Raw genomic sequence first — 25,411 nt, 5'->3', positions numbered from 1 at the left:
ATTAGAGGAAAGACAGCCAATAATGTCGGTTCCACACAAACCCTTGTTTTAAATGATCCAATCAGAGGTTAGATTGGGCTGGAACGATCTGGAACGGCGTTCCGGCACCTTTAATTAATGAGCAATTAAATCTAATCCAAATTACTGTCGAATGAGTTCATTTTACGTGTGTTGCAGCCTGGCGTTGCTCCCGGTAACAGCATGGAGGTACTTGCTCGGTAATAAGAAAATAATGGCGTCTCATGAACCTGCTTACACCTTCAACATATCCCGTTTTTCATCTCGTCCCTGTGACGCGTTCATGTTGCAAATGTCAATAACGTTACGGCTGCGTTGCTTCGGCGTCTAGTCAGCACTACAGAAGAGGAGTAAAGCTTTTCCGGATGACACTTTACGAACAGGCCCGTGAATATGAAGAAAAACACAAACTGTTTCTGAGAGATGGGCAAAGATAAAAGCAAAACAAATTGACCAATACTAGTTTTGTGTTATTCGAAGTCTCAGTGACAACATCAGGCAGTTCAGTCAAGATTTAGTGAAGGCTTCACTCGTCCGTTTGCAGCATCAGGGTGACGTTTCTAGTGATGTATTATGCAGAGTGGGCTGCGGTGTTTGTGGTCAGTGTTAGGTTACATCAAGGCCAGAAAACATAAATTTATATTTCAGGTGATGATGCTTATTTGACTCGTTCACCATCTTTTAAGCTAGTTTCATAGTGCATAGGGGTTGGAAATCATACAGCTCATGCAACATCTGCTTATATCTTTTTGAATACAGCTGGCTGCATCCACAAAGAGCAGCGCATATTGAAGTAACAGAACCACATGTCAGCTGATCACAGCCTGCACACAAAGAAAAATGTGCTAGAGCTCACAATAGAAATTATTCGTTTCCCCACACTGCACTACTACACCTGATCCAAGGTTACCTCACCCACTTTAACCCCTGGGTTCATATTACAGCAAACCATATTATTTTATGTCCTGTTTATGCCTTTCACTGTACCACAGAGTGCTTCAGCATTTCAAGCTGATAGCGATACTGCTGCTTTCCTGAAATCACCCAAAATCTGGATGAATTGTACTAACAAAAATTATGTTAAAAATGTAAAACTTCTGAGTAGGCTCAGTGTGGCACATTCTGGCATGTGTTGCTTATTTGGCATTCGCCAAAATGTTACCGCAGTGTTCACAGTCTGGCTAATCTCAGAATAACGTCTGAGTTATAGGTTAACAATTAGGGAATGTTCTGCTGCTGAAGACAGTCTGGATTCAAGATAAATTGGCTCTTTTACTGTCAAGTTGTTTTGTATTTAATGCCTTCCACCCAACAGATTCCTCTGTGGCAATATATTTTAATGGTCTAGCCTTGCCTCGGGCCATGGAGGTTGAGTGAAATTGGAGAGCCTGGTGAAGACTAGAGTTCCATTTATTAAGAGAAAACAGTCATTATATGGATAGAAAAACAGAGTTTAACCCATTACAAATCTGCAAAACCAAAGAAAGCTAAGAGATCAGGTGGGTAATGAAACACGTGTTTTTTATTCAGGTGTTTAACAGAGAGGTCCCTTTTCTTGTCTCTTTGTCCCGAACACACACGCTCAATGGCCACAGCCATGACATGTGGGGCACAGCAATGTGGTGAACAAGTTTCAAGACACTCCCCGCTGGTCTCAGTCTGTGGTGCCGACCGCCTGTCGGCCAACCTCTGGCCGCCATCTGTATCCCATTAGAGCCACGAGAGGGCTGCGGTGCAGAGCGCATGAAAAAAGAAAATCCACTGTGTTCCCCTCAAAGTCATCCTGTATTATTTAATTACAGAGCACAGTCCATAAACTTCATGTTATTAACACAGTGGGAGCACATAAAATTATATTGGATAAAGGGACACCGAGGCTCAATCAGTCACTGACTCGCGCAAACAGAGGATTCAGGCCGGCGATGGTCAGTTATTGTTCGAAACTCCTGTGTAGGAAACACGTGTTGCCAAACTTTGTCATTCAGAGTGTGTTCGCTAACACTCGGAGATCTTTTCTTAATTAGGACAGCTAAAACAAATGCCGCGGTGCATCTTTATTCATTAAAGCAAAAGAAAAGCAGGTCATGCACACAGGTTTTCATTGTGAGCTGGCCACTTGTCAAAAGTCTTTTCGTCTGTGCGTGGAAACTCTACGCCATCCGTCAGAAAGCTGCAGACGGGTTTAGGGGTCACAGGTTTTTGAGGCCACACTTCATGACCTCAATCAGCGCTGCAGGGGACATTCCCAAAAACTAAAACTATCCAGATGACAACCTTTGACCTCAGCTCTGCACTCAACAACCTCTGATTAAGGTGGACGTTGCCTCTGGCCTTGGGAGACCAAACACCTCCATTATGTAGCCCAGGATCCGGCAGAGGATTAGACTCAGGACCCAAGCGTACGCACACACAAGTGCTGGCTATTCTCCCCCTCCCCCTCCTCTCCTCTTTTCTCCAATGCAGCTTTTGTGCTTTGCCAGCTCAGGGGGAAGTTATTTGTCTCTGACACTTTATGTTGTTTAGATTTTGCGGAAAATTAAAACAGAACCTGTCAACTGCCTGTTCGTAACCGCAGAAGCTGGCCAAACACAACAATTAGCCAGCCTAAAACTTTTAAACAATGCCATGACGGCGTGTTTGTGTAACGGCTGAGCAGACGGAGAGAAAACACAACACACCTGAGCTTTGTTGGCTATACTGTGAAAGCACATTTCAACTTCAAATGATTTTGCGGCACGCAAGAAAAGACAATGGCCTGACCTGAATAAATATTGGACAGGCTGCGTACCCGCCCCAAAAATGGAAATCAGCCGATTGATTTCAGGATAGCAGCATGCATTTTCTGAAACGGCTTTTTATCGCTGCCCCTGAAAGTCATATAAGGAAATCTAACGTCTCTGTAATGTAAATATAATGCCGCTAATCCAAAGGTGCAAGCAAGCTTGAAATCTCCTAAAGCAGGCATGCAGCAGCTCCTAAATATGTAATACCGTTAAATCAAATTAGAATACCAGTGTCTGACCAGAACAGAAGCCGGCGTGCACCTAACATTGGAAGATAATTCAACAAGCGCGCTGAGAGGAAAGCAGATTAATTTGCACCAAATTTATCCAGCAGATTGTTCCAGCGAACATTTCCATTTTTCAGTCAATTATTCTCTTACTGTTAGATTGGCAGCAGAGCAGCACAGAGGATATCACACCTCTTTTGTCAGGCTAAACCCATTTTTGTCACTGGCTTTGGCAGAGAAGGACTTGTATGTGACATTTCAACCTCCATGCCAACCCCTGCAGCAGGCAATACAGTGGCTTCTCAGCGGCGTGGGCATGCTGCCTTTGATGGAGGCTGTCTGGTTCTGAGTGGCACAGTTGGCCCGGATTGGGTTTTAATACCCGGCATTAGCTTTTATGTGTGTGTTTTTGAGATTGTGTCGTAGACATAGAGGAGAGAAAAGGATTTACACAGAGAAATCACTGCATTCAGTGACAGAAGCGGCACATCACTCAGGTTTCTTCCAGACTAAACTGTGATCAGCTTTAGACGTCATATCTCTCAGCGTGTTTTTTCCATGAGACCGTGGCTGAGGTCAGCAGAAAAAAGCACATATGTGCTGCTAAATTTGCCAAGTTAAAAATGCTTTCTTTCTACTCTTGGATGTTTATAACTGGTCAGGCTGTGAGTGTAGAAGCCACATCCACCTGCTGTTCTGTTGGCTGGGACAGCCAATAAGAAGAAACCTGTCTTAAAGCACGGCCTTAAAGGAGATGAGCTTCAAGGATGAAAATATGGAGGTGGAAATGAGTAGAACAGATCACTTTAACATCCTTCGTGCACATTTAATTCTTGCTTCTCAATAAATGTATGCTTTTCATGCCATATAGCACTGTGCAAAAGTATTGAGCCACCCCTCATTTCATTATCGGTTGTTTCCAAGGAGCCAGACTTTGTTTTGATTAAGTGTGTTTGATCATTAGATTTTCAGGCTTTCTTTCAAAGGTCTTTAAAAGTTTTTCTTTGGACATTCTTTTTTTAGGCACTTTGTTACAAGCAGCTTGTCACAGAAACCCATAATTTGTTGCCACAACAAGCTATTAGCTGAAAACTTGGTTTATGGTTTGTATTTGATTTTCAGCCTGTGTTGTTGGGAATCTTGCCAAAAGTTTGGGAATTATGGACACAGACAAGCACATCATATTTTGATCCACCATGCAATACGATCTGGAAAGCATCTGATTGGCAACAGCTTCATTTTTCAGCATGAAAATGATCCCAAACACACTCCCAGCGCAGTAAAAGCATACTGTGTTTAAGAATAATAGTGGTCAAGCAAGTGTGAATTGTACAAACTCTGTTTTTGTCTTATATGCTGTATTTCTATGTATCTTTGCACATTTCTAATGAACTAGTGCACCTATTATCCATTTTTTTCTAGCAAAATATAAAGAAATGCAACAAAATTCATAGCTTTTTGCACAGCACTGTGTGTGCTGATACCGAAATAGCACTCATACAATCACGAGGGTGCCACAGTTTGCAGTAAAGAAGTCTATCGTCTGCAATTATGGATCTTATTGATAACAAATACTTTGCAAAAAATGTCACATCCTGTCAGCTACTGAAATAATACACAAGTGTTCTTTATTTGAGCTTCCACTGATTTGGTCTTACACATCTTGCAGCCACATGTGTTGAGTCAATTCAAATCAGCTGAATTTGCCTCGTGATTTGAACATCACAAACATGTTTCTTCTTTGTTGGTCGGTTGGTTTCGAAGATTGAATAGTGTCACAGAAAAGTTTTGCACGAGTTTCAGAGTTACACACGCACACAAACACACACACACACCATGCACATATAAACTCATAAAATTCTTCAGGGCCGGTCATGTGCTCGCGCTCTCCGTTCCACTGGAGGCCTTTTGTGGTTAAATGGTCGCCTGACCCCAAATGCCCATTCACACACAAGCAAGGCCCTCACACGCTGACACACACACGTATGCTCATAAAGCCGCACGCAGCACACACTTCTGCACGCACAAAGAGGCACATTCACAAATACTCGTGTCTTGTGCATCTTTTTTCTGTGCTGATTTTTTTTTTTTCCCTGTGTAGAGCAGATGGGCGTTAATGGTGCTGCCAAGTTGAAAATCATTGAGAGAAATTTGACAGATTAAAAAATTCACATCAAAGCATCTTTAGAAACCGCCAACGTGCAGCTGGGACAAATGTTGCTCTCAGTTTCAACAGATGCATCAGAAACACAAACATGGATCTGAACTGCCCACCTAATCTGGTGGACAGCGGCCGCCAGTTTCAGTTAGAATAACGCCTGCTGTTGTGATGTGAAAGCAAAAAGTTTTCTTCATTTGTCAGCCCTGTGAATAATTTCAGTTCTCCATCACACAGTTTATTTTCTGATCATCTTACAATTGAGCGCATGGATTTTATTTTACCGCACCAGTGAAAAACTCATTTTAAGGCTGCATTTGATTTATTTACTATTGTGTGGGCTTCTTTGCTCCGCAGCTGTCAGATCTTTCGTCTATGCCGGCTGGTCACACAGCTGGCAGTCAGCTGAGGTGTCACTACACTGTCCTCGTGTGTACTCGCGTGTGAGAGAGTGAGATGCTGTAAATTACTTTTAATGCATGTTTGACTTTGTGACATTGTTCTGTTAATGAGAAGACACACCCCGCTGAAACTACTACGGCGGTACAGCTCAACATGAAATGTGAAAATCGTTCAGTCCAGGACGTGAATGCTTGTACCTAAAAAAACAATCTTTGGTGTACACATTTCAGTGTATGCCGTGTGCTTCCTCTCCACACGGGATTGTGCATAATGGGGCTTAGTCCTTTCTGTGGTTTTGCCTATGATGTTTGCTTTGCATACAGGGGTGTGGTGTGGTGTGGGATGGATCAGGGCGGGGGGATGTTTCTGGGGACTTGGCCTGGCTCCTTATTTTCAAAGCGTCGTGTTAAACCGCAGGAATGCTCAGGCAGATGCTTTGCTGCACTTGACAGTTTCACCAGGCGCTCGTCTCTGCGGAGGAAGCTCTCATCTGCATTCTGTGGCAGCTCTTCATCCCTGAACTACTGTCTGTGTATGAGTGCATGCGTGTGCATGAACAGAAAACAGCGGAAAATGCTCTCTCTATTTTGACGCTGGAGATTTTCTCTTCACTTTTTTTCCTCTTGCTAAGTAATTTTAGTGTCTGCTTTGCACCTTCCTGCACTTTATCTATTTTAGGGCAGTTTATTATTCGAAACTGAAGTTGCATTTTCACAGGACTATGAAAAACTAAGTACACCCCATGATTAACTAGCTTTTAGAACCACCTTTAGCAGAAATACCCTGAAGTAATCATTTTCTCTAAGACCTTATCAGTCTCTCAGATTGCTGCAGCACACTCTTCTTTACACTGTTGCTTCAGTTCATTGAGGTTTGCCGGCATTTGTTTAAACACAGCTTCCTCACTGCACAGTTTGAGGTCTGAACTTTGACTGAGATCTTGCGACACCTTGATTTATTTTTATTTTTCAGCCATTCTGTTGGAGATTTGGTGCAGCTGTATAACCCAATGTGTGCCAAGCTTCACATTTGACTCAGTTATACTTTGGCATACAGAGGTCCTCAGATCCTGTGGGTGCAGGGCAAGCCCAAATGATCACCCTTCCACCACCACTCTTGACAGTTGGTATGAGGTGTTTGTGCTGATGTCCTGTGTTTGGTTTTCACTAAATATTTTTACTTTGGTCTCTTTTTCTGTCCAATAAATGTCAACGTCAACGTTTCAAGTTTTGTAACTCGTTCAAATCTTTGCACATTTTTAGAAAGACAGAAGGAAATCTCCTGCCAAGCAGTCTTTTTCCAGTTATACTGTTATGAACTTCAACATTTGACATGCTAATCTGAGTCTGACGTGTAGTTCTTGGGATTTTTTCAGTTTATCTGAGCATTGCACAATGTGCCCCTTATTTGCTCTTCTACTCCTGGGAACATTTTAGCATTGTGTTAATACATACCTGACTTACAAACCCTCTGCTTCTGTAGATTTGCTCACTCTTACTGTGCACTTGATCAATTATTCAAGTCCATTTGATTTGCAGCACCTGGCTGCCTATGAAAGCAGTGAGGGAATAGTCTCACTGTGTACTTTTCATCGGACTCTTTAATCGTACTTTATTGGGGGTTTTTTTTATACTATCTTGTGTTTCTTTTTGTTCTTCATTTCTCTTTTGTGTGTTTTTTTCCTCCAAGAAATGGTCCAAAATCCATTTATCATTAATGAAGAAGTAACAACTTTTCCCATTCAGAGATTCACCAACTAATTTTACCAACAAACTGATTAATAAAACCCTTTAATAAATTCTTTATTCCCTGTGAAGCGCTGCCTATATTTCTTCTCTCATACTGTAAGGGCAACCCTGAGATTTGCTTTAAAAAGTCATCTTCTGCTGTCAATAAGTCTTTCACACTTACAGAAAAACTATACTGTGTTTGGCACTGTGTAGTTTATTTGCCTACTAATAAAGATAAATGTAGCTGCAGCAGCAAATGACATGTCATGCAGGAATACCTTGTGCAGTTTGAAATCACTTTACACAGTTCACACACACATACATGCAACGCAGGAAACACGACTTCCATGTTAGTGCATCATTAATACCAACATATGCGCTCATAATTACATGCAAACATGTTTTTATGGGCTCCCACCTGTGTCAATAGCGTGTCAGTTTATTTAGCTTTAGCTGTGGGCTAAAGGGTTAGCTGTTTCCTTGTCGGTACGCCTCAAGGGTGCAAGTTGAATAAAGATTACATGTGTCATTATATTAAGCAGCGGCAGCCCTTGTTCTGTGCACAGTAATATAGGGTGACATACATTTTACATGAGTTCCACTGACCGGCTACTGCTCCAAGGTTGCTCACTTCATTTAAAGCATGGATAGAATTAATTAGGTAAATGTCTCAGAGGTTAATCATTTCCTCACTTCGCTCTCTTCTTTTTTTCCCCAGGAAAGTGTTTTCTCTCTCTTTCCTGTGCTTATAGGCTTTTGTCTCAGCACATTTCTATACATCATGATTCAGCTCCTGTTTTAATTTTCATTGTTCCTTTTATTTAATCCCCTCTCGTGTGCTCTCTCGCTTAAATTACATCTATTTGCGTTTAAAAGTCAAACCAGGTGACCTTGTTTGATTTCTTACACTACTGCCTGCACACACACACACACACACACACACACACACACACACATTAAGAGCCATTTCTCTCTTTCTCTCTTTCTCTCTCTCTCTGTCTCCCACACACACACATATAAGCACAGTGATTAGAGGGTGGTCTGTAAAGCCTGAGGTTAAGTTGATTAATTAAAACTGATATAGATTAATTAGCTGTGGCGACACTTTGATCTATGAAATCACCTCCATATGTGTAGCCAGCTATGTATTTAGCACCGAGGTGGCCCGCATATGTAGGCAGGAGGTTGTATGTGGTTCATTATGAGTCTCCCAAACTGTCATGATCCAGCATAATGACAGATGGTAAACAATAAATCTAAAGATATTTTGCATACCGTTACACCACTCTAATGTGTATTTAAGTGGATTCAGCTGACAGTGATTTTTAAGAGATTTCTCACTGAGTTAACTAACTTTGGCAAAATAAAAGAGACTTGCTACTTGTGATACTAATCCTGATTTTATAGATTTCACAGAGATCTTTTTAAAACTTTAGTTTCAAAGTGCTTTAGCCGTGCAAAATCAAGTAAATCAAGTATTATACTGAAAAGATAATCGTTTAAACCAGGGATGTCAAACATAAGGCCCAGGGGGCCAGAATCGGCCCGACAAAGACTCCAATCTGGCCAACTTGATGGCTTTAGAAGCTTTTTCTAGCTTTTAGGATATCCAGCTGTCCTTTTTTAAAATTTTACAGCCCTTTCTATTGATAAAGACCCACACAGCCCATTGCCATCCACACTACACCAAATAATTTGGACATTTTCTATAGATTAATGAAAAGTTTATTTAATTTGTATGATTTACCAGAACCTTTTATTTAACGCTTTATCGTTTAATTTCACTGGTCCGGCCCACTTCACGTCAAAGTGGTCTTGTGTTGCTTCACTTTTTTTTCACTGCCATTTTTAAGTTGACAGTGTCAGGATTCAGTGGGTTTAAACTGTGAACGAGTGGTTCAGGGAGCATGGATTAAACACTACAGAGTCCAGTTAACTTTAACTCCAGTTAGAATCTTTGGGATGTGACTTCATGCAGTGGTCCAAAAATAAATACAACTCAGGATGGGAAAAAAATGCTGTGACATTACTTAATCACTGTGAGTAGTAATACACCTGCACTTTTTTTGCCCCCCCCCCCCCCCCCCCCCCCCACCCCACCCCCCCCTCACCCCCCACCCCACACCTCCCACCCCACACCTCCCAGACATTGAGGAAACAGGACCTCCAGACTAGGTGTCTTTTGTCTCTTCGAGAACTCTGGGAAGTAGCTTGGGGAGTGTGAACCTTAAGGTGTGAAGCAGTTGTGTACTGAGGCTAGACTAATTTTATAAACCTGACAATATCTCAGCTTGCTGCGATACATGCAATTTATTTTGAAAACGGCACAAGTGGGAATTTCTTCCGAATGGGTAATGTCGGCATGTTCACAAGCGTTTTATTTAATTTAACTAGTTTTCTTTACAGGGTTGATGCGATCATTTTATTTAAAAATCGGGATTTCGCAATGTTGAACTAAGGCAAACCTGTCTAGACAAATGGTAGGGGGAGGGTGGGGTGTAGTAAGGTTGATGGTGGGAAACAGGACCTCCAGACTAGGTGTCTTTTGTCTCTTCGAGAACTCTGGGAAGTAGCTTGGGGAGTGTGAACCTTAAGGTGTGAAGCAGTTGTGTACTGAGGCTAGACTAATTTTATAAACCTGACAATATCTCAGCTTGCTGCGATACATGCAATTTATTTTGAAAACGGCACAAGTGGGAATTTCTTCCGAATGGGTAATGTCGGCATGTTCACAAGCGTTTTATTTAATTTAACTAGTTTTCTTTACAGGGTTGATGCGATCATTTTATTTAAAAATCGGGATTTCGCAATGTTGAACTAAGGCAAACCTGTCTAGACAAATGGTAGGGGGGAGGGTGGGGTGTAGTAAGGTTGATGGTGGGAAACAGGACCTCCAGACTAGGTGTCTTTTGTCTCTTCGAGAACTCTGGGAAGTAGCATGGGAGTGTGAACTTAAGGTGTGAAGCAGTTGTGTACTGGCATTGTTCCTGGAGAAGGTATTTAACCGAGACCTATGCGAAGCTCAGGGTGAACTCACCATTCGTCGCGACAACATTACTTTCTTTGAGACCATCAAAACTATCATCGTTCTTTATAACATGGACATCTTAAGCGGTAAGTAAAACAAAACCTATTATTGTATTTTTAAAAGTGTTATGTTAACATATTATAGGATATTCAAACTATCTTTTTCCTAAAACAAAAGCTTAATTTTCAGGAGTTCGGGAGAACGGCACAGCACCCTTTTCTTTAGAAACGGGGGATTTTAAAGATGGAACAACATCTCTAACAGGCACAAGGTGTGTACAGAATTACGCGATTTTTAATCGTATGTATGTTTTAAGGTTGCGATTGTTTTAAATTATATAATAACAGAGTTTTTCTTTGATTTGTTCCAGGGTTAACAAACTGAGCAGGAAAACATTCAGACACCGCGACCACAGAGCCAATCCTTACAAAAGGTATGTATACAACGGGGTGTATAATTGTGTATTTAAAAAACAGCAAATGGGTTTAAACAATTCCAAATGTTCTAAAACCGACCGTTTTACACATACAGAGCCACGCCAGAGAACCTTATGTGCGGAGAACCAGGGCCGTCAGGAATAACGCACACTACAAGGTATATATATATAAATTAGATAAAAAGAGATAGAGAGGGAGACACGCTTATTCTGTTTGAAATGGGTGCTTGTATAAATGTTTTAACACATATCTATCTTCACAGACTGCAGCACAGTACCCCTCCACATAATGATCAGGACACCGTACTCCAGACGTTTTTGGAATGTTTAAGCAGTATCGACCTCCCAGAACAACAAAAACCTGGACCTTTGTGCAACAGTGGAGAATCAGAAGCGATCTTCATCAGCGGTCCTGCAACACCCCCGAGTGAGTGCTTGCCTCGTGATTTCTCTGATGTTTTTGAATACAGTATATCAGATTTCGATCTTGTTCATATACCCACCCCACCAGAATGTGTCAGAAATAGCATTGATTCACACGTAGATTTTGAAGACGACGGTATAACAGACTCTCAAATATCAGCGGCGTATGATGCTTACATGAAGGTTTCAGACGCTCAACCTGTTGAACAGAGTCATATAGCTTCATTAGTTGATAAATTATGTTTGATTGAAGCTAGACTCAATCAATACCACCAAGAAGCACAGATACAAAACCAACAGTTTATCAAATTCATAAAAAAAGTGTGTAGTACATTAGACATCATCTGCAGCAAAATTTCAAGTCCCTGACTTTTAAAATCCAGACCATCGACCCTCCAAATAAATTATTTAAACATAATAACGGAACCTCCAGTCCTGTTAGATGTTTTGACTTAGAGGCTTTTATGCAGTGGGCTGAAGAAACAGATAACAAATTAGACAATTTTATAGCTAGACTTAATAGTGTGCCTGCATCAGCCTCATCTGATACACATCCTCGTCAGACTGTTCCTACGCCTGCTATTGCTGATGGGTCTATTGTTGTTGTTAATAATAGTGGTAGTACATCAGGTGATGCTCGGACCACTGTTGTTACTGATGCTAACCGTATTGCTGCTGCTGCTGCTGCTGTTATTGAGTCTGTTACCGCTTCTACTAGTACTACAACACCCCCGAGTGAGTGCTTGCCTCGTGATTTCTCTGATGTTTTTGAATACAGTATATCAGATTTCGATCTTGTTCATATACCCACCCCACCAGAATGTGTCAGAAATAGCATTGATTCACACGTAGATTTTGAAGACGACGGTATAACAGACTCTCAAATATCAGCGGCGTATGATGCTTACATGAAGGTTTCAGACGCTCAACCTGTTGAACAGAGTCATATAGCTTCATTAGTTGATAAATTATGTTTGATTGAAGCTAGACTCAATCAATACCACCAAGAAGCACAGATACAAAACCAACAGTTTATCAAATTCATAAAAAAAGTGTGTAGTACATTAGACATCATCTGCAGCAAAATTTCAAGTCCCTGACTTTTAAAATCCAGACCATCGACCCTCCAAATAAATTATTTAAACATAATAACGGAACCTCCAGTCCTGTTAGATGTTTTGACTTAGAGGCTTTTATGCAGTGGGCTGAAGAAACAGATAACAAATTAGACAATTTTATAGCTAGACTTAATAGTGTGCCTGCATCAGCCTCATCTGATACACATCCTCGTCAGACTGTTCCTACGCCTGCTATTGCTGATGGGTCTATTGTTGTTGTTAATAATAGTGGTAGTACATCAGGTGATGCTCGGACCACTGTTGTTACTGATGCTAACCGTATTGCTGCTGCTGCTGCTGCTGTTATTGAGTCTGTTACCGCTTCTACTAGTACTACAGACGCACATGCGTGTCCGGGCACCGCTGCAACACCACACACCCCCTCAGTCATTGTAAATTTCTCACAAAGTGATACTATCGTGATTGAGCCCGTTGTGCAATCTGGATCTGGCAGGCGCTCCCAGCCACACATTAGAGAGATACCTAATTTTAATGCTCGCGAATTGCGTGAGCGCCTTGATTTTAGGGGTATAAGTCTTGATCATCCAGAACAAGTACCTGCGCGAGTGCGCGAGTGCTTAGCCAATGTGGTAGACCGAGCTGTGGATGGATCTCAACAGGGCAGCGTTCTAAACGTAGTCCTGCGTGGCCCCTCGCTGGCTTCAGATGTTCAGGCTGTTTTAAACGCTGATGATCGGTATGATCCGGAGCTGTTTCTCGATCGAATTGCACAAGTTATGCAGAGTAATGATGAATCTATCGGTGATGATGAATTAGAGTTTATTGTCACGGTAGCTCAGAACAGTAGTGGTGGGGCTCGCTTAAGACTGGCACAAATCCCTTATGATGAGATTCTCTCAAAGAAAGGCAGACATTTATACACACCAAACAACACACACAACAATTTGTGCTTCTCCCTATGTATAGCACATTCATTAAACTCATCAGCCTCTGAGCTAGAAAAACTCGCTACAGCTAAACGGATGCATGCTGAAGTAGGTCTATGCGACAAGCAGCAAGTATCATTCACAGATGTCAGTAAATTTGAGAAGCACTTCAACATTAAGATTGTAATCTATTACCACACAGAAGGGCGTAAACGCCTGGAATGTTTTTTCACACATGAAGAGCCAAACACAAACACGTTGATGATGTATCTCCATAATCAACATTACCACATGATTTTAAACCCAACCGCTTTTCTTGGTGCATCCTATGTGTGTAATTTCTGTTACAGTACATATAATTCACCATTACATCATTCCTGTAAACATAGATGTAACACATGTTATACACTCTGTCAACACCACAGGGGTCCCACAGTGAAATGCAGCGACTGTAACCGCATCTGCAAATCACAACACTGTTACCAGCAACACAAATTACCAGAATTAAAACACAACATGATCCCCTGTGATAATATGAAACATTGCATGCACTGTGGCACCACATATAAAGAATCCAAGAAATCGCCACACAGATGTGCCCAGCCTAGATGCGAGCACTGCCGCGAGCCTAAATTAACCGGAGACTCCGACCATCAGTGTTTCATACAGCCTGTTGAAAAACAGAAGCCTACCGATAAATACATTTTATATGATTTCGAGACTAGGTACCACAACGGTAAACACGAGGCTAACTTTGTGTGTGCGTCTGATCTGAAGGGCAATAAGTTCACATTTAACACATTAAAGTGTGTGGAGGCGTTTGTGCAACATTACAGACGCCCAAGGTTTCGTGGGTACACTTTCATAGCACATAATGCATCTGGCTTTGACAACTACATACTCCTCGAGTACTTTGTCAGACAGTGCATAACACCTAGTGTCATAATGAGCGGCAGCCGTGTGATTTTGATGTATGACAGGGACTATGACCAGCGATGGATTGATTCGTTCAGCTTTTTGCCCATGGGCCTTGCCAAAATACCCTCTGCTTTAGGTTTTCAAGACCTGCAGAAGGGCCATTTCCCACACAGGTTTAATACGAGGGATAATGAGCATTATGTGGGCCCGTACCCAGACCCCTCCTTCTACGGCTATGAGTACATGTCTGAAAGCGATAAGGTGCGATTCATGGAATGGTACCAGGTTGCCTCACAGAATCCCTTTGATTTTCAGGCTGAACTCAGGCGTTACTGTGTTAACGATGTTGATGTCCTGCGTAAAGCATGCAGCATTTATCGTGACACGTTACTGGGTTGTACACAAGTTGATCCATTCATGTATACCACCTTGGCTGCATTTAGTATGGGTGTGTATAAAACGCTGTTTCTGCCTAGAGACACGCTCGCTCTCACGTATGACGGGGCATACGTTGAGCAGAATAAGACGTTTTCTAACGTCTCTATCGAATGGCTTCAATACGTGTCCCATACCACCAACAAAGTGGTAAAACATGCTCTCAGAGGAGGCGAACAGAGGGTTGGACCGTATTTTGTGGACGGTTTTGACCCCACAAGTAATACAGCTTATGAATTTGCAGGATGTTTTCACCACGGCTGTGTTAAATGTTACCCCGAGAGCGAAGTTAATCCTGTCAGCAAAGCATCCTATGGACTGCTGCATCGCATGTTTTGTGACAAAGTTGATGCACTGAGATCACAACACAGTGTGAGCGTAATAGTGATGTGGGAATGTGAATGGGCTGGCTTGAAGCAGACAGACCCTACAGTTGTGGCTTTCATGCACACATACAGAAAGCCAGAACGCATGAATCCCCGAGACGCTCTTTTTGGAGGTCGCACAAATGCTATAAAGCTGTACCACAAGACTGGTGAAGTCGTAGTAAAATATTTTTTCATCACAACCAGTCTTGTGGTACAGCTTTATAGCATTTGTGCGACCTCCAAAAAGAGCGTCTCGGGGATTCATGCGTTCTGGCTTTCTGTATGTGTGCATGAAAGCCACAACTGTAGGGTCTGTCTGCTTCAAGCCAGCCCATTCACATTCCCACATCACTATTACGCTCACACTGTGTTGTGATCTCAGTGCATCAACTTTGTCACAAAACATGCGATGCAGCAGTCCATAGGATGCTTTGCTGACAGGATTAACTTCGCTCTCGGGGTAACATTTAACACAGCCGTGGTGAAAACATCCTGCAAATTCATAAGCTGTATTACTTGTGGGGTCAAAACCGTCCACAAAATACGGTCCAACCCTCTGTTCGCCTCCTCTGAGAGCATGTTTTACCACTTTGTTGGTGGTATGGGACACGTATTGAAGCCATTCGATAGAGACGTTAGAAAACGTCTTATTCTGCTCAACGTATGCCCCGTCATACGTGAGAGCGAGCGTGTCTCTAGGCAGAAACAGCGTTTTATACACACCCATACTAAATGCAGCCAAGGTGGTATACATGAATGGATCAACTTGTGTACAACCCAGTAACGTGTCACGATAAATGCTGCATGCTTTACGCAGGACATCAACATCGTTAACACAGTAACGCCTGAGTTCAGCCTGAAAATCAAAGGGATTCTGTGAGGCAACCTGGTACCATTCCATGAATCGCACCTTATCGCTTTCAGACATGTACTCATAGCCGTAGAAGGAGGGGTCTGGGTACGGGCCCACATAATGCTCATTATCCCTCGTATTAAACCTGTGTGGGAAATGGCCCTTCTGCAGGTCTTGAAAACCTAAAGCAGAGGGTATTTTGGCAAGGCCCATGGGCAAAAAGCTGAACGAATCAATCCATCGCTGGTCATAGTCCCTGTCATACATCAAAATCACACGGCTGCCGCTCATTATGACACTAGGTGTTATGCACTGTCTGACAAAGTACTCGAGGAGTATGTAGTTGTCAAAGCCAGATGCATTATGTGCTATGAAAGTGTACCCACGAAACCTTGGGCGTCTGTAATGTTGCACAAACGCCTCCACACACTTTAATGTGTTAAATGTGAACTTATTGCCCTTCAGATCAGACGCACACACAAAGTTAGCCTCGTGTTTACCGTTGTGGTACCTAGTCTCGAAATCATATAAAATGTATTTATCGGTAGGCTTCTGTTTTTCAACAGGCTGTATGAAACACTGATGGTCGGAGTCTCCGGTTAATTTAGGCTCGCGGCAGTGCTCGCATCTAGGCTGGGCACATCTGTGTGGCGATTTCTTGGATTCTTTATATGTGGTGCCACAGTGCATGCAATGTTTCATATTATCACAGGGGATCATGTTGTGTTTTAATTCTGGTAATTTGTGTTGCTGGTAACAGTGTTGTGATTTGCAGATGCGGTTACAGTCGCTGCATTTCACTGTGGGACCCCTGTGGTGTTGACAGAGTGTATAACATGTGTTACATCTATGTTTACAGGAATGATGTAATGGTGAATTATATGTACTGTAACAGAAATTACACACATAGGATGCACCAAGAAAAGCGGTTGGGTTTAAAATCATGTGGTAATGTTGATTATGGAGATACATCATCAACGTGTTTGTGTTTGGCTCTTCATGTGTGAAAAAACATTCCAGGCGTTTACGCCCTTCTGTGTGGTAATAGATTACAATCTTAATGTTGAAGTGCTTCTCAAATTTACTGACATCTGTGAATGATACTTGCTGCTTGTCGCATAGACCTACTTCAGCATGCATCCGTTTAGCTGTAGCGAGTTTTTCTAGCTCAGAGGCTGATGAGTTTAATGAATGTGCTATACATAGGGAGAAGCACAAATTGTTGTGTGTGTTGTTTGGTGTGTATAAATGTCTGCCTTTCTTTGAGAGAATCTCATCATAAGGGATTTGTGCCAGTCTTAAGCGAGCCCCACCACTACTGTTCTGAGCTACCGTGACAATAAACTCTAATTCATCATCACCGATAGATTCATCATTACTCTGCATAACTTGTGCAATTCGATCGAGAAACAGCTCCGGATCATACCGATCATCAGCGTTTAAAACAGCCTGAACATCTGAAGCCAGCGAGGGGCCACGCAGGACTACGTTTAGAACGCTGCCCTGTTGAGATCCATCCACAGCTCGGTCTACCACATTGGCTAAGCACTCGCGCACTCGCGCAGGTACTTGTTCTGGATGATCAAGACTTATACCCCTAAAATCAAGGCGCTCACGCAATTCGCGAGCATTAAAATTAGGTATCTCTCTAATGTGTGGCTGGGAGCGCCTGCCAGATCCAGATTGCACAACGGGCTCAATCACGATAGTATCACTTTGTGAGAAATTTACAATGACTGAGGGGGTGTGTGGTGTTGCAGCGGTGCCCGGACACGCATGTGCGTCTGTAGTACTAGTAGAAGCGGTAACAGACTCAATAACAGCAGCAGCAGCAGCAGCAATACGGTTAGCATCAGTAACAACAGTGGTCCGAGCATCACCTGATGTACTACCACTATTATTAACAACAACAATAGACCCATCAGCAATAGCAGGCGTAGGAACAGTCTGACGAGGATGTGTATCAGATGAGGCTGATGCAGGCACACTATTAAGTCTAGCTATAAAATTGTCTAATTTGTTATCTGTTTCTTCAGCCCACTGCATAAAAGCCTCTAAGTCAAAACATCTAACAGGACTGGAGGTTCCGTTATTATGTTTAAATAATTTATTTGGAGGGTCGATGGTCTGGATTTTAAAAGTCAGGGACTTGAAATTTTGCTGCAGATGATGTCTAATGTACTACACACTTTTTTTATGAATTTGATAAACTGTTGGTTTTGTATCTGTGCTTCTTGGTGGTATTGATTGAGTCTAGCTTCAATCAAACATAATTTATCAACTAATGAAGCTATATGACTCTGTTCAACAGGTTGAGCGTCTGAAACCTTCATGTAAGCATCATACGCCGCTGATATTTGAGAGTCTGTTATACCGTCGTCTTCAAAATCTACGTGTGAATCAATGCTATTTCTGACACATTCTGGTGGGGTGGGTATATGAACAAGATCGAAATCTGATATACTGTATTCAAAAACATCAGAGAAATCACGAGGCAAGCACTCACTCGGGGGTGTTGCAGGACCGCTGATGAAGATCGCTTCTGATTCTCCACTGTTGCACAAAGGTCCAGGTTTTTGTTGTTCTGGGAGGTCGATACTGCTTAAACATTCCAAAAACGTCTGGAGTACGGTGTCCTGATCATTATGTGGAGGGGTACTGTGCTGCAGTCTGTGAAGATAGATATGTGTTAAAACATTTATACAAGCACCCATTTCAAACAGAATAAGCGTGTCTCCCTCTCTATCTCTTTTTATCTAATTTATATATATATACCTTGTAGTGTGCGTTATTCCTGACGGCCCTGGTTCTCCGCACATAAGGTTCTCTGGCGTGGCTCTGTATGTGTAAAACGGTCGGTTTTAGAACATTTGGAATTGTTTAAACCCATTTGCTGTTTTTTAAATACACAATTATACACCCCGTTGTATACATACCTTTTGTAAGGATTGGCTCTGTGGTCGCGGTGTCTGAATGTTTTCCTGCTCAGTTTGTTAACCCTGGAACAAATCAAAGAAAAACTCTGTTATTATATAATTTAAAACAATCGCAACCTTAAAACATACATACGATTAAAAATCGCGTAATTCTGTACACACCTTGTGCCTGTTAGAGATGTTGTTCCATCTTTAAAATCCCCCGTTTCTAAAGAAAAGGGTGCTGTGCCGTTCTCCCGAACTCCTGAAAATTAAGCTTTTGTTTTAGGAAAAAGATAGTTTGAATATCCTATAATATGTTAACATAACACTTTTAAAAATACAATAATAGGTTTTGTTTTACTTACCGCTTAAGATGTCCATGTTATAAAGAACGATGATAGTCTTGATGGTCTCAAAGAAAGTAATGTTGTCGCGACGAATGGTGAGTTCACCCTGAGCTTCGCATAGGTCTCGGTTAAATACCTTCTCCAGGAACAATGCCAGTACACAACTGCTTCACACCTTAAGTTCACACTCCCATGCTACTTCCCAGAGTTCTCGAAGAGACAAAAGACACCTAGTCTGGAGGTCCTGTTTCCCACCATCAACCTTACTACACCCCACCCTCCCCCCTACCATTTGTCTAGACAGGTTTGCCTTAGTTCAACATTGCGAAATCCCGATTTTTAAATAAAATGATCGCATCAACCCTGTAAAGAAAACTAGTTAAATTAAATAAAACGCTTGTGAACATGCCGACATTACCCATTCGGAAGAAATTCCCACTTGTGCCGTTTTCAAAATAAATTGCATGTATCGCAGCAAGCTGAGATATTGTCAGGTTTATAAAATTAGTCTAGCCTCAGTACACAACTGCTTCACACCTTAAGGTTCACACTCCCCAAGCTACTTCCCAGAGTTCTCGAAGAGACAAAAGACACCTAGTCTGGAGGTCCTGTTTCCCACCATCAACCTTACTACACCCCACCCTCCCCCTACCATTTGTCTAGACAGGTTTGCCTTAGTTCAACATTGCGAAATCCCGATTTTTAAATAAAATGATCGCATCAACCCTGTAAAGAAAACTAGTTAAATTAAATAAAACGCTTGTGAACATGCCGACATTACCCATTCGGAAGAAATTCCCACTTGTGCCGTTTTCAAAATAAATTGCATGTATCGCAGCAAGCTGAGATATTGTCAGGTTTATAAAATTAGTCTAGCCTCAGTACACAACTGCTTCACACCTTAAGGTTCACACTCCCCAAGCTACTTCCCAGAGTTCTCGAAGAGACAAAAGACACCTAGTCTGGAGGTCCTGTTTCCTCAATGTCTGGGAGGTGTGGGGTGGGAGGTGTGGGGTGGGGGGTGAGGGGGGTGGGGTGGGGGGGGGGGGGGGGGGCAAAAAAAGTGCAGGTGTATTACTACTACTGTGAAAATGTGCCATGGTAAAGGTGTACTGCCAAGGAAATATTAGCGTATTCCTTTTTTTCTTTTGACCAGGCAGTTTTTAACAAGATAAATTTAAAAGGAGTCGATGACTCTTCAAAGCAAAAAACGTTCAGGTCAAGTATTTGTCCAAAAGCATCACAGGAGCCGGTCTCTAAGCTTTGCATTTCCACTCCCAGCTGCTGCCACGCTTCCCCAGATAACATGAATATGTCAGTTAATATCGGCCCTTCATAAAGGACAGAACGTTCAAGAGAATAACTGCACCCCTCTGAAAACTAAACCTATTTAAAAGCAGTTATTAAAAAAATTATTTCAACAAGCACCAGTGAAAGAAGAGTGACTCAGCTCATCCACCCCGATCTCTTTTTCTTTCCATCCAGCTCACCCTTCATCCTCCTCAGCAGAGAGAGGGTCTACCACTGGCTTGGATCATTAAAAATCAATATGGCTGCTTATTTAGAGTTTGAACTGCGTGTGAATTGGTGAGAGAGGGGGACAACTCCCTGGTGCTAAGCCCTCCAAGTCACATGTGGTTTGTCAAGCTTTGTCAGAGGACAAAAAGGGAGAGTGAGGCAGCGACAGAGGAAGAGAGTGAAGGAGTGTGTACCTCCCTCCCTACCGTGCCACTGTGTGTGTGTGTGTGCGCGCTCAGTGTAAGGGTGAGAGTGCTGAGGATGAGTGGGGAGGCATAGCTGCTGGGGTCTCCATGGCGATGATGCTAGTTAGCTAGGTAGCACTCAGGGGCCCTGGAGAAAAGTGACAATACAAGGGACTTAGCAGCAGCCGCAGCCCAGCAGCCGCGCTGCATTAATGAGATTTTTCACACTTATTATACACACACACTCCCAGCTAGTGCCAGAGCCGGAGCGGCCCAGTGATGAGTGCTCATTGTGCACCCAGGCAGGCCCTATTTCTCCGAGCGTGTGTGTTTGACAACAAAATTAGGAGCAGCTTGCGATTGTTTACAATTAGATGCACAAAGAAACGTATACAAACACGCATAATCAGTGTTTTTTTTCTCCTGTAAATCAGTTTTCAAAGTCTGTTATCCCTACACAAACTACCAAAAAAGGTAAACAAACAAAAGAAGGCTAAATTATACAGCTGGAGTCCAGGCTGTTGTTACGAAAAATATTTTGCTCCCGTAACATGCAGTGTTGCTTTATCTCCGTGGTAAAGCTGCACGACACGAGAGAGCAGCCCTGTCTTACTCTTCATCTCCTCCAGTTAGGTGCTAGAAAAGGAAACGTGTGGGAACAATGGTTCAGCAGCTGCAACCACCTCTCTTTTGTTTGAATACCGGAGCAGACCCGTGTTCAGCTATATTTTGAAGCCCTATAATCTGACCTCCAAAACATATTTGGCCCAGGATAACAATCTGGGTTTAGGAGCTAATCAGTGATTCAAAAGAAACAGGAAGATAAGTCGTATAATGTGAAGTGTGAGGATCGTGTAGGAGCTACGGTGATAAATAAAAGGTGAGGTGTTTATTTTGTTCAAAAATATAAAGATACTCAAAAAAACAGCAACCTGAAGCCAAACAGACAGAGGAAAGGGGTTAGGGCAGGACTATTTATACACGTATGACCGAAACAACAATGCAGATCTCCCTAAATAAACTGAGCAGTGATTTGAAGTAAAAATCCAACTGAAATGCGTAAAATCACAGGTTTATTTATTCCAGTACAATACTAATAGGGTTGGTGGGGGTTAAAATGAAATGCAAGACACAGAAGATAAATTACTACCAAAATAAAACAGAAAGTAACAAACCATAACTGAAACAGGGAACCGCGCAATCATGAATGAACCTGACAAACGAGGAGACATACAAGGATGAGACGGAGGAGATACCGGGGGACCGTAAATACAAACTGGAAGTGAAAAACAAAACGGCCTAATGACTAAAAACTAAATCAAACAAGACCAAAAAAAAAAGAGAGAGTGTGAGAGAAAAGCATCAGTTAGTTTCCCAGTGAGGAAAATGTAACAAAGCCTTTGTTTTCCCTTCTGGCTGTTTGTTATTGCTTGTGTTTGCTTTTGATGTGTAATTTTATCAAGTCGTTCCGGGTTAATCAAATATTAAAGCAGTGTGTGAACTTTCATGAATTCTGGTGAAAATTGTGAGATAAAGATAATAATGAAAATAAAAATATTGACATGCACTAAGTGAAATAGGGACAGCACAGGTTCAGTATAAACTAAACTATCTAAGTTTAAAGTGACAGTTTCATTTTAAATTCAGTTCAGTTTTATTTATATGGCACTAATTCAGCACAACAGTAACCCCAAGGCGATTTATTTTATAAAGTAAAGACCCTGCAGTATTAAAAAGGCTCCTTGACTGCACGGTGAGATAATCCTTAGAAAACAAATGGGCACAGCATTAGGATTAAAATCAAATTTAAATAAGATGAACCATCTCGTATATAATCTGTTGTTTCTCTATAGCGTAGTCAGATTAAAAGGATTTCTATTCTGAAAGGTTTAATGGAGGCTCAGAAAGTCTTTCTTGTATATATTTGTTCTTTTTTTACTTTGTAATTATGCATCATTTATGTAGTTTGGTTCTTAGGCTTAATAAAAAATTACACAGGTTGAAATTGTTTAATTATACTCCGTGATTTAATATTGAAGGAATAAAAGGACAAACTTTCTATTTATTCCTGAATCTATGACAGATGACAGCATCCTTATTAACTCTGTCAAATCACTTATAAGCCAGAGTTTAAGATTAATCCTCAACATGCTGCTTTTTAGGAACAGTGCTATAAGTGGAGCAACAGAGTTTGTGTGACACCGAGCCCGAGAGCACACCAGGAGGAAAACCAACTGCGTGCAAAGGAAATGTGAATGCGACTGTACAAAGGGAGTGTTCCTCTGCTGCCGGGCTGCTGGCTTAGATTAAAGCAGCTGTCAATTGATCAAATATTTACATTTTCCTTCCCTTTTTCCCCTCCTTTCTCTTTCTCCCTTTTTATTTCCTACATTTGTGTTTCATGTGTGTTCATTCTAACGCTGGAGAGAGTGCACGCACACCGTGCACATGCAGACACATGCATTCGAAACATAAACACGTGCATTCTGTAGCATCCATTTTCATGAAGTCGGGGTGGGAGGGTGGGGAGGGGGGCTGTCAGTGGGGTGGGGTAGACCCTTTTTCCAGCACTGACGGCACATGCCCCCTGAAGATTCGCAAAGGGCAGGGGTTGGAGTGCAAAGGGCACGGCCCTATCACGGTGCTAGTGTCGTTCTCAGGGGGAACATTCTCACCAGTGTGAGGTTACGAAATCACTTGTAAAGTTAGACGGGCTGAGCTAAATGCATTTAGACTGCCGAATTTCTGCCCTACATCTTTCAACTGCCTATCTCACTTTTTTTTGTAATAACAGGTTGTTTCTTGTTGATGTTTAACTGGTTGTTTGATCTTTTTTGCTGTGTGATTCTAAAAAACTGAATGAAGCATTTACAAGCGGCATTTCGTGGTTGTTAATTATTGATCAAACAGCCAAGTAATATCTAACTTGTGTGTAAACAGACTGAGAAGCTTAAATGAGAAAGACTTTGATCTGAATCCAACAGGAGTTTAGTGAGTTCAGATATTTGCGAGTACCAACTGTCACTGAGTTTCAATTATGTAAACAAATAAAAAAATGGGAAACAGATCCTGCAATCATCTCATGGCGTTATCGGTTATGAATAAAAGTACTAGAGACCAACTGATACAGGATTTCTTAATACAGATACTAATATTTACCGATTTAATATATCAGCTGATATTTTTTTCTTTCAGGCACACAAAACATAAACCAATTTCCTTATCATTTCCTACATGTCGTTATTTATGAGTTCTTATTATGACAACATGACAATGCGAGTTAAAAATAATTTCATTTTATTGTCAAAACAAAAATGACTCATTTATCCTCTGTTCAACTCTGCTCGTATCAGCTGGTAGTTGCATTCCAAACACTTGCAACCAGGGTGGTTACCTTCTGGTGGATAAACTATGCAACATTAACACTTCTGTCTCTTCTTTACTTTTAAAAATTTCATTTATCAACCATCATAAATCTCTACACAGATATATTGACAAATAGCCAATAATGGGCTCTATTTTAGCAATTAGCCAATATCAACCAATATATCAGTAAAGAGCCAGTATCGGCTAATATATCAGTAAAGTGCTAATATCAGCCAACATATCTGCAAAGATCCAGTATCGACTGACATATATTGGCAAAGACGCAATATCAGCCGATAAACTGACAAATAGTCAATATTGGGGGCTATTTTGGCAATTAGCCAATATCAGCCAATATATCAGTAAAGAGCTAATATCAGCCAACTTATCTGCAAGGAGCCAATATCAACTGACATATATAGGTAAATAGCCAATATCAGCCAATATATCAGTAAAGAGCCAATATCGGCAGAAATATCCGCTAGGTAAACATATTTGTTGGGCTCTAGAAAGTACAAAAAGCAATCCCTTCCTGTCAGTCTTTGTTGAAGGAAACAATTGGATTAAAGACCTGTTGAGTCTTAGGGGGAGGAGGCTAGATTGTCATTTAATAGCAGGAGGGGAATGCTGATTGTGTCCTCATTGAGTGTGTGTGTGTGTGTGTGTGTGTGTGTGTGTGTGTGTGTGTGTGTGTGTGTGTGTGTGTGTGTGTGTGCGCGTGCACATGTCAGTGGAGAGTACATGTTTACAGCCCATGTAAGTGTTTGTGTGCCTGTGTATCTATGTCTCACCTCCTCCTCACCCTGCTCCGCTGAGAGATGAACAGATGGACACAGTTGGGGGGGAGGACGGAGTCTAGCGAGGCACAGCGAAAACAAAGAGAAGCAGGATGGAGTTTTCTATCTCGTCTTCCCTCCTTCCACCATAACACAAGACACCAAGCTGTGCCGCAGACGTGTCAGACTAACAGGTGCTACAAAGGTGTCTTTTGAGGGAGCACTTGGGTGACAGTCGGACGATGCACCTGGGTGACAAAGGTGACACCGTGTTAAAGAAATGACACTGGAAAGGTGCGCAGATGGCACAAATGTGATTTGCAAGGTGCTCACAGGTGAGGTTACAGTGAGGCAGATGAGAGATATGCATGAGGAAAAATTAAGTTATTAAAAGTTACATTGTTATAAATGTGGCTGCTCTTTATTCTTAGATTAGCTGTCTGGAAAATAGAACTCTGGCTTTATTTTGGTCATTTGGAAAATTTCAGAACACACTATAAATAAAGACTGTTAAAAA

At 41.8% G+C, this 25,411-nt stretch overlaps 1 protein-coding gene and 2 long non-coding RNA genes across 3 annotated transcripts in view; 1 reads left to right on the top strand and 2 right to left on the bottom strand.

Annotated features, from left to right (window-relative positions):
• The window catches only part of LOC146493239 (uncharacterized), a 59,976-nt gene that overhangs the window by 12,573 nt on the left and 21,992 nt on the right, over nucleotides 1-25,411 (bottom strand). The window contains exon 2 of the long non-coding RNA XR_014871986.1: nucleotides 24,910-25,142. This is a non-coding gene — a long non-coding RNA (uncharacterized LOC146493239). The remainder of the gene's footprint in view (nucleotides 1-24,909; nucleotides 25,143-25,411) is intronic.
• LOC146493241 (uncharacterized) lies at nucleotides 9,443-11,915 on the top strand. The gene is made up of 4 exons (XR_014872080.1): nucleotides 9,443-10,617; nucleotides 10,717-10,779; nucleotides 10,878-10,940; nucleotides 11,046-11,915. It is a non-coding gene; the product is annotated as an uncharacterized LOC146493241 (long non-coding RNA).
• LOC146493240 (uncharacterized) lies at nucleotides 12,846-19,089 on the bottom strand. The gene is made up of 5 exons (XM_085149354.1): nucleotides 18,883-19,089; nucleotides 18,721-18,783; nucleotides 18,560-18,622; nucleotides 15,089-18,454; nucleotides 12,846-12,881 (listed from the first exon to the last, which is right to left on the bottom strand). The coding sequence occupies exons 4-5, from the start codon at nucleotides 17,828-17,830 to the stop codon at nucleotides 12,846-12,848; spliced, it is 2,778 nt and encodes a 925-aa protein (XP_085005480.1). The 5' UTR covers nucleotides 17,831-18,454; nucleotides 18,560-18,622; nucleotides 18,721-18,783; nucleotides 18,883-19,089.

This window comes from Neolamprologus multifasciatus, chromosome 22 (assembly GCF_963576455.1).
Source record: "Neolamprologus multifasciatus chromosome 22, fNeoMul1.2, whole genome shotgun sequence".
Classification (NCBI taxonomy): Eukaryota; Metazoa; Chordata; class Actinopteri; order Cichliformes; family Cichlidae; genus Neolamprologus; species Neolamprologus multifasciatus.
The sequence above is the reverse complement of the archived record's forward strand: the minus strand, read 5'-3'. Positions and strand labels throughout refer to the sequence as shown.

Excerpts from the sequence above, each read along its gene's own strand:
- LOC146493240 (XM_085149354.1), bottom strand. The coding sequence starts at position 17,830 with ATGCAGTGGGCTGAAGAAACAGATAACAAATTAGACAATTTTATAGCT. Across the intron at positions 12,882-15,088 it reads ACGACTTCACCAGTCTTGTG|GTACTTGTTCTGGATGATCA; the intron begins GTACAGCTTTAT and ends GCACTCGCGCAG.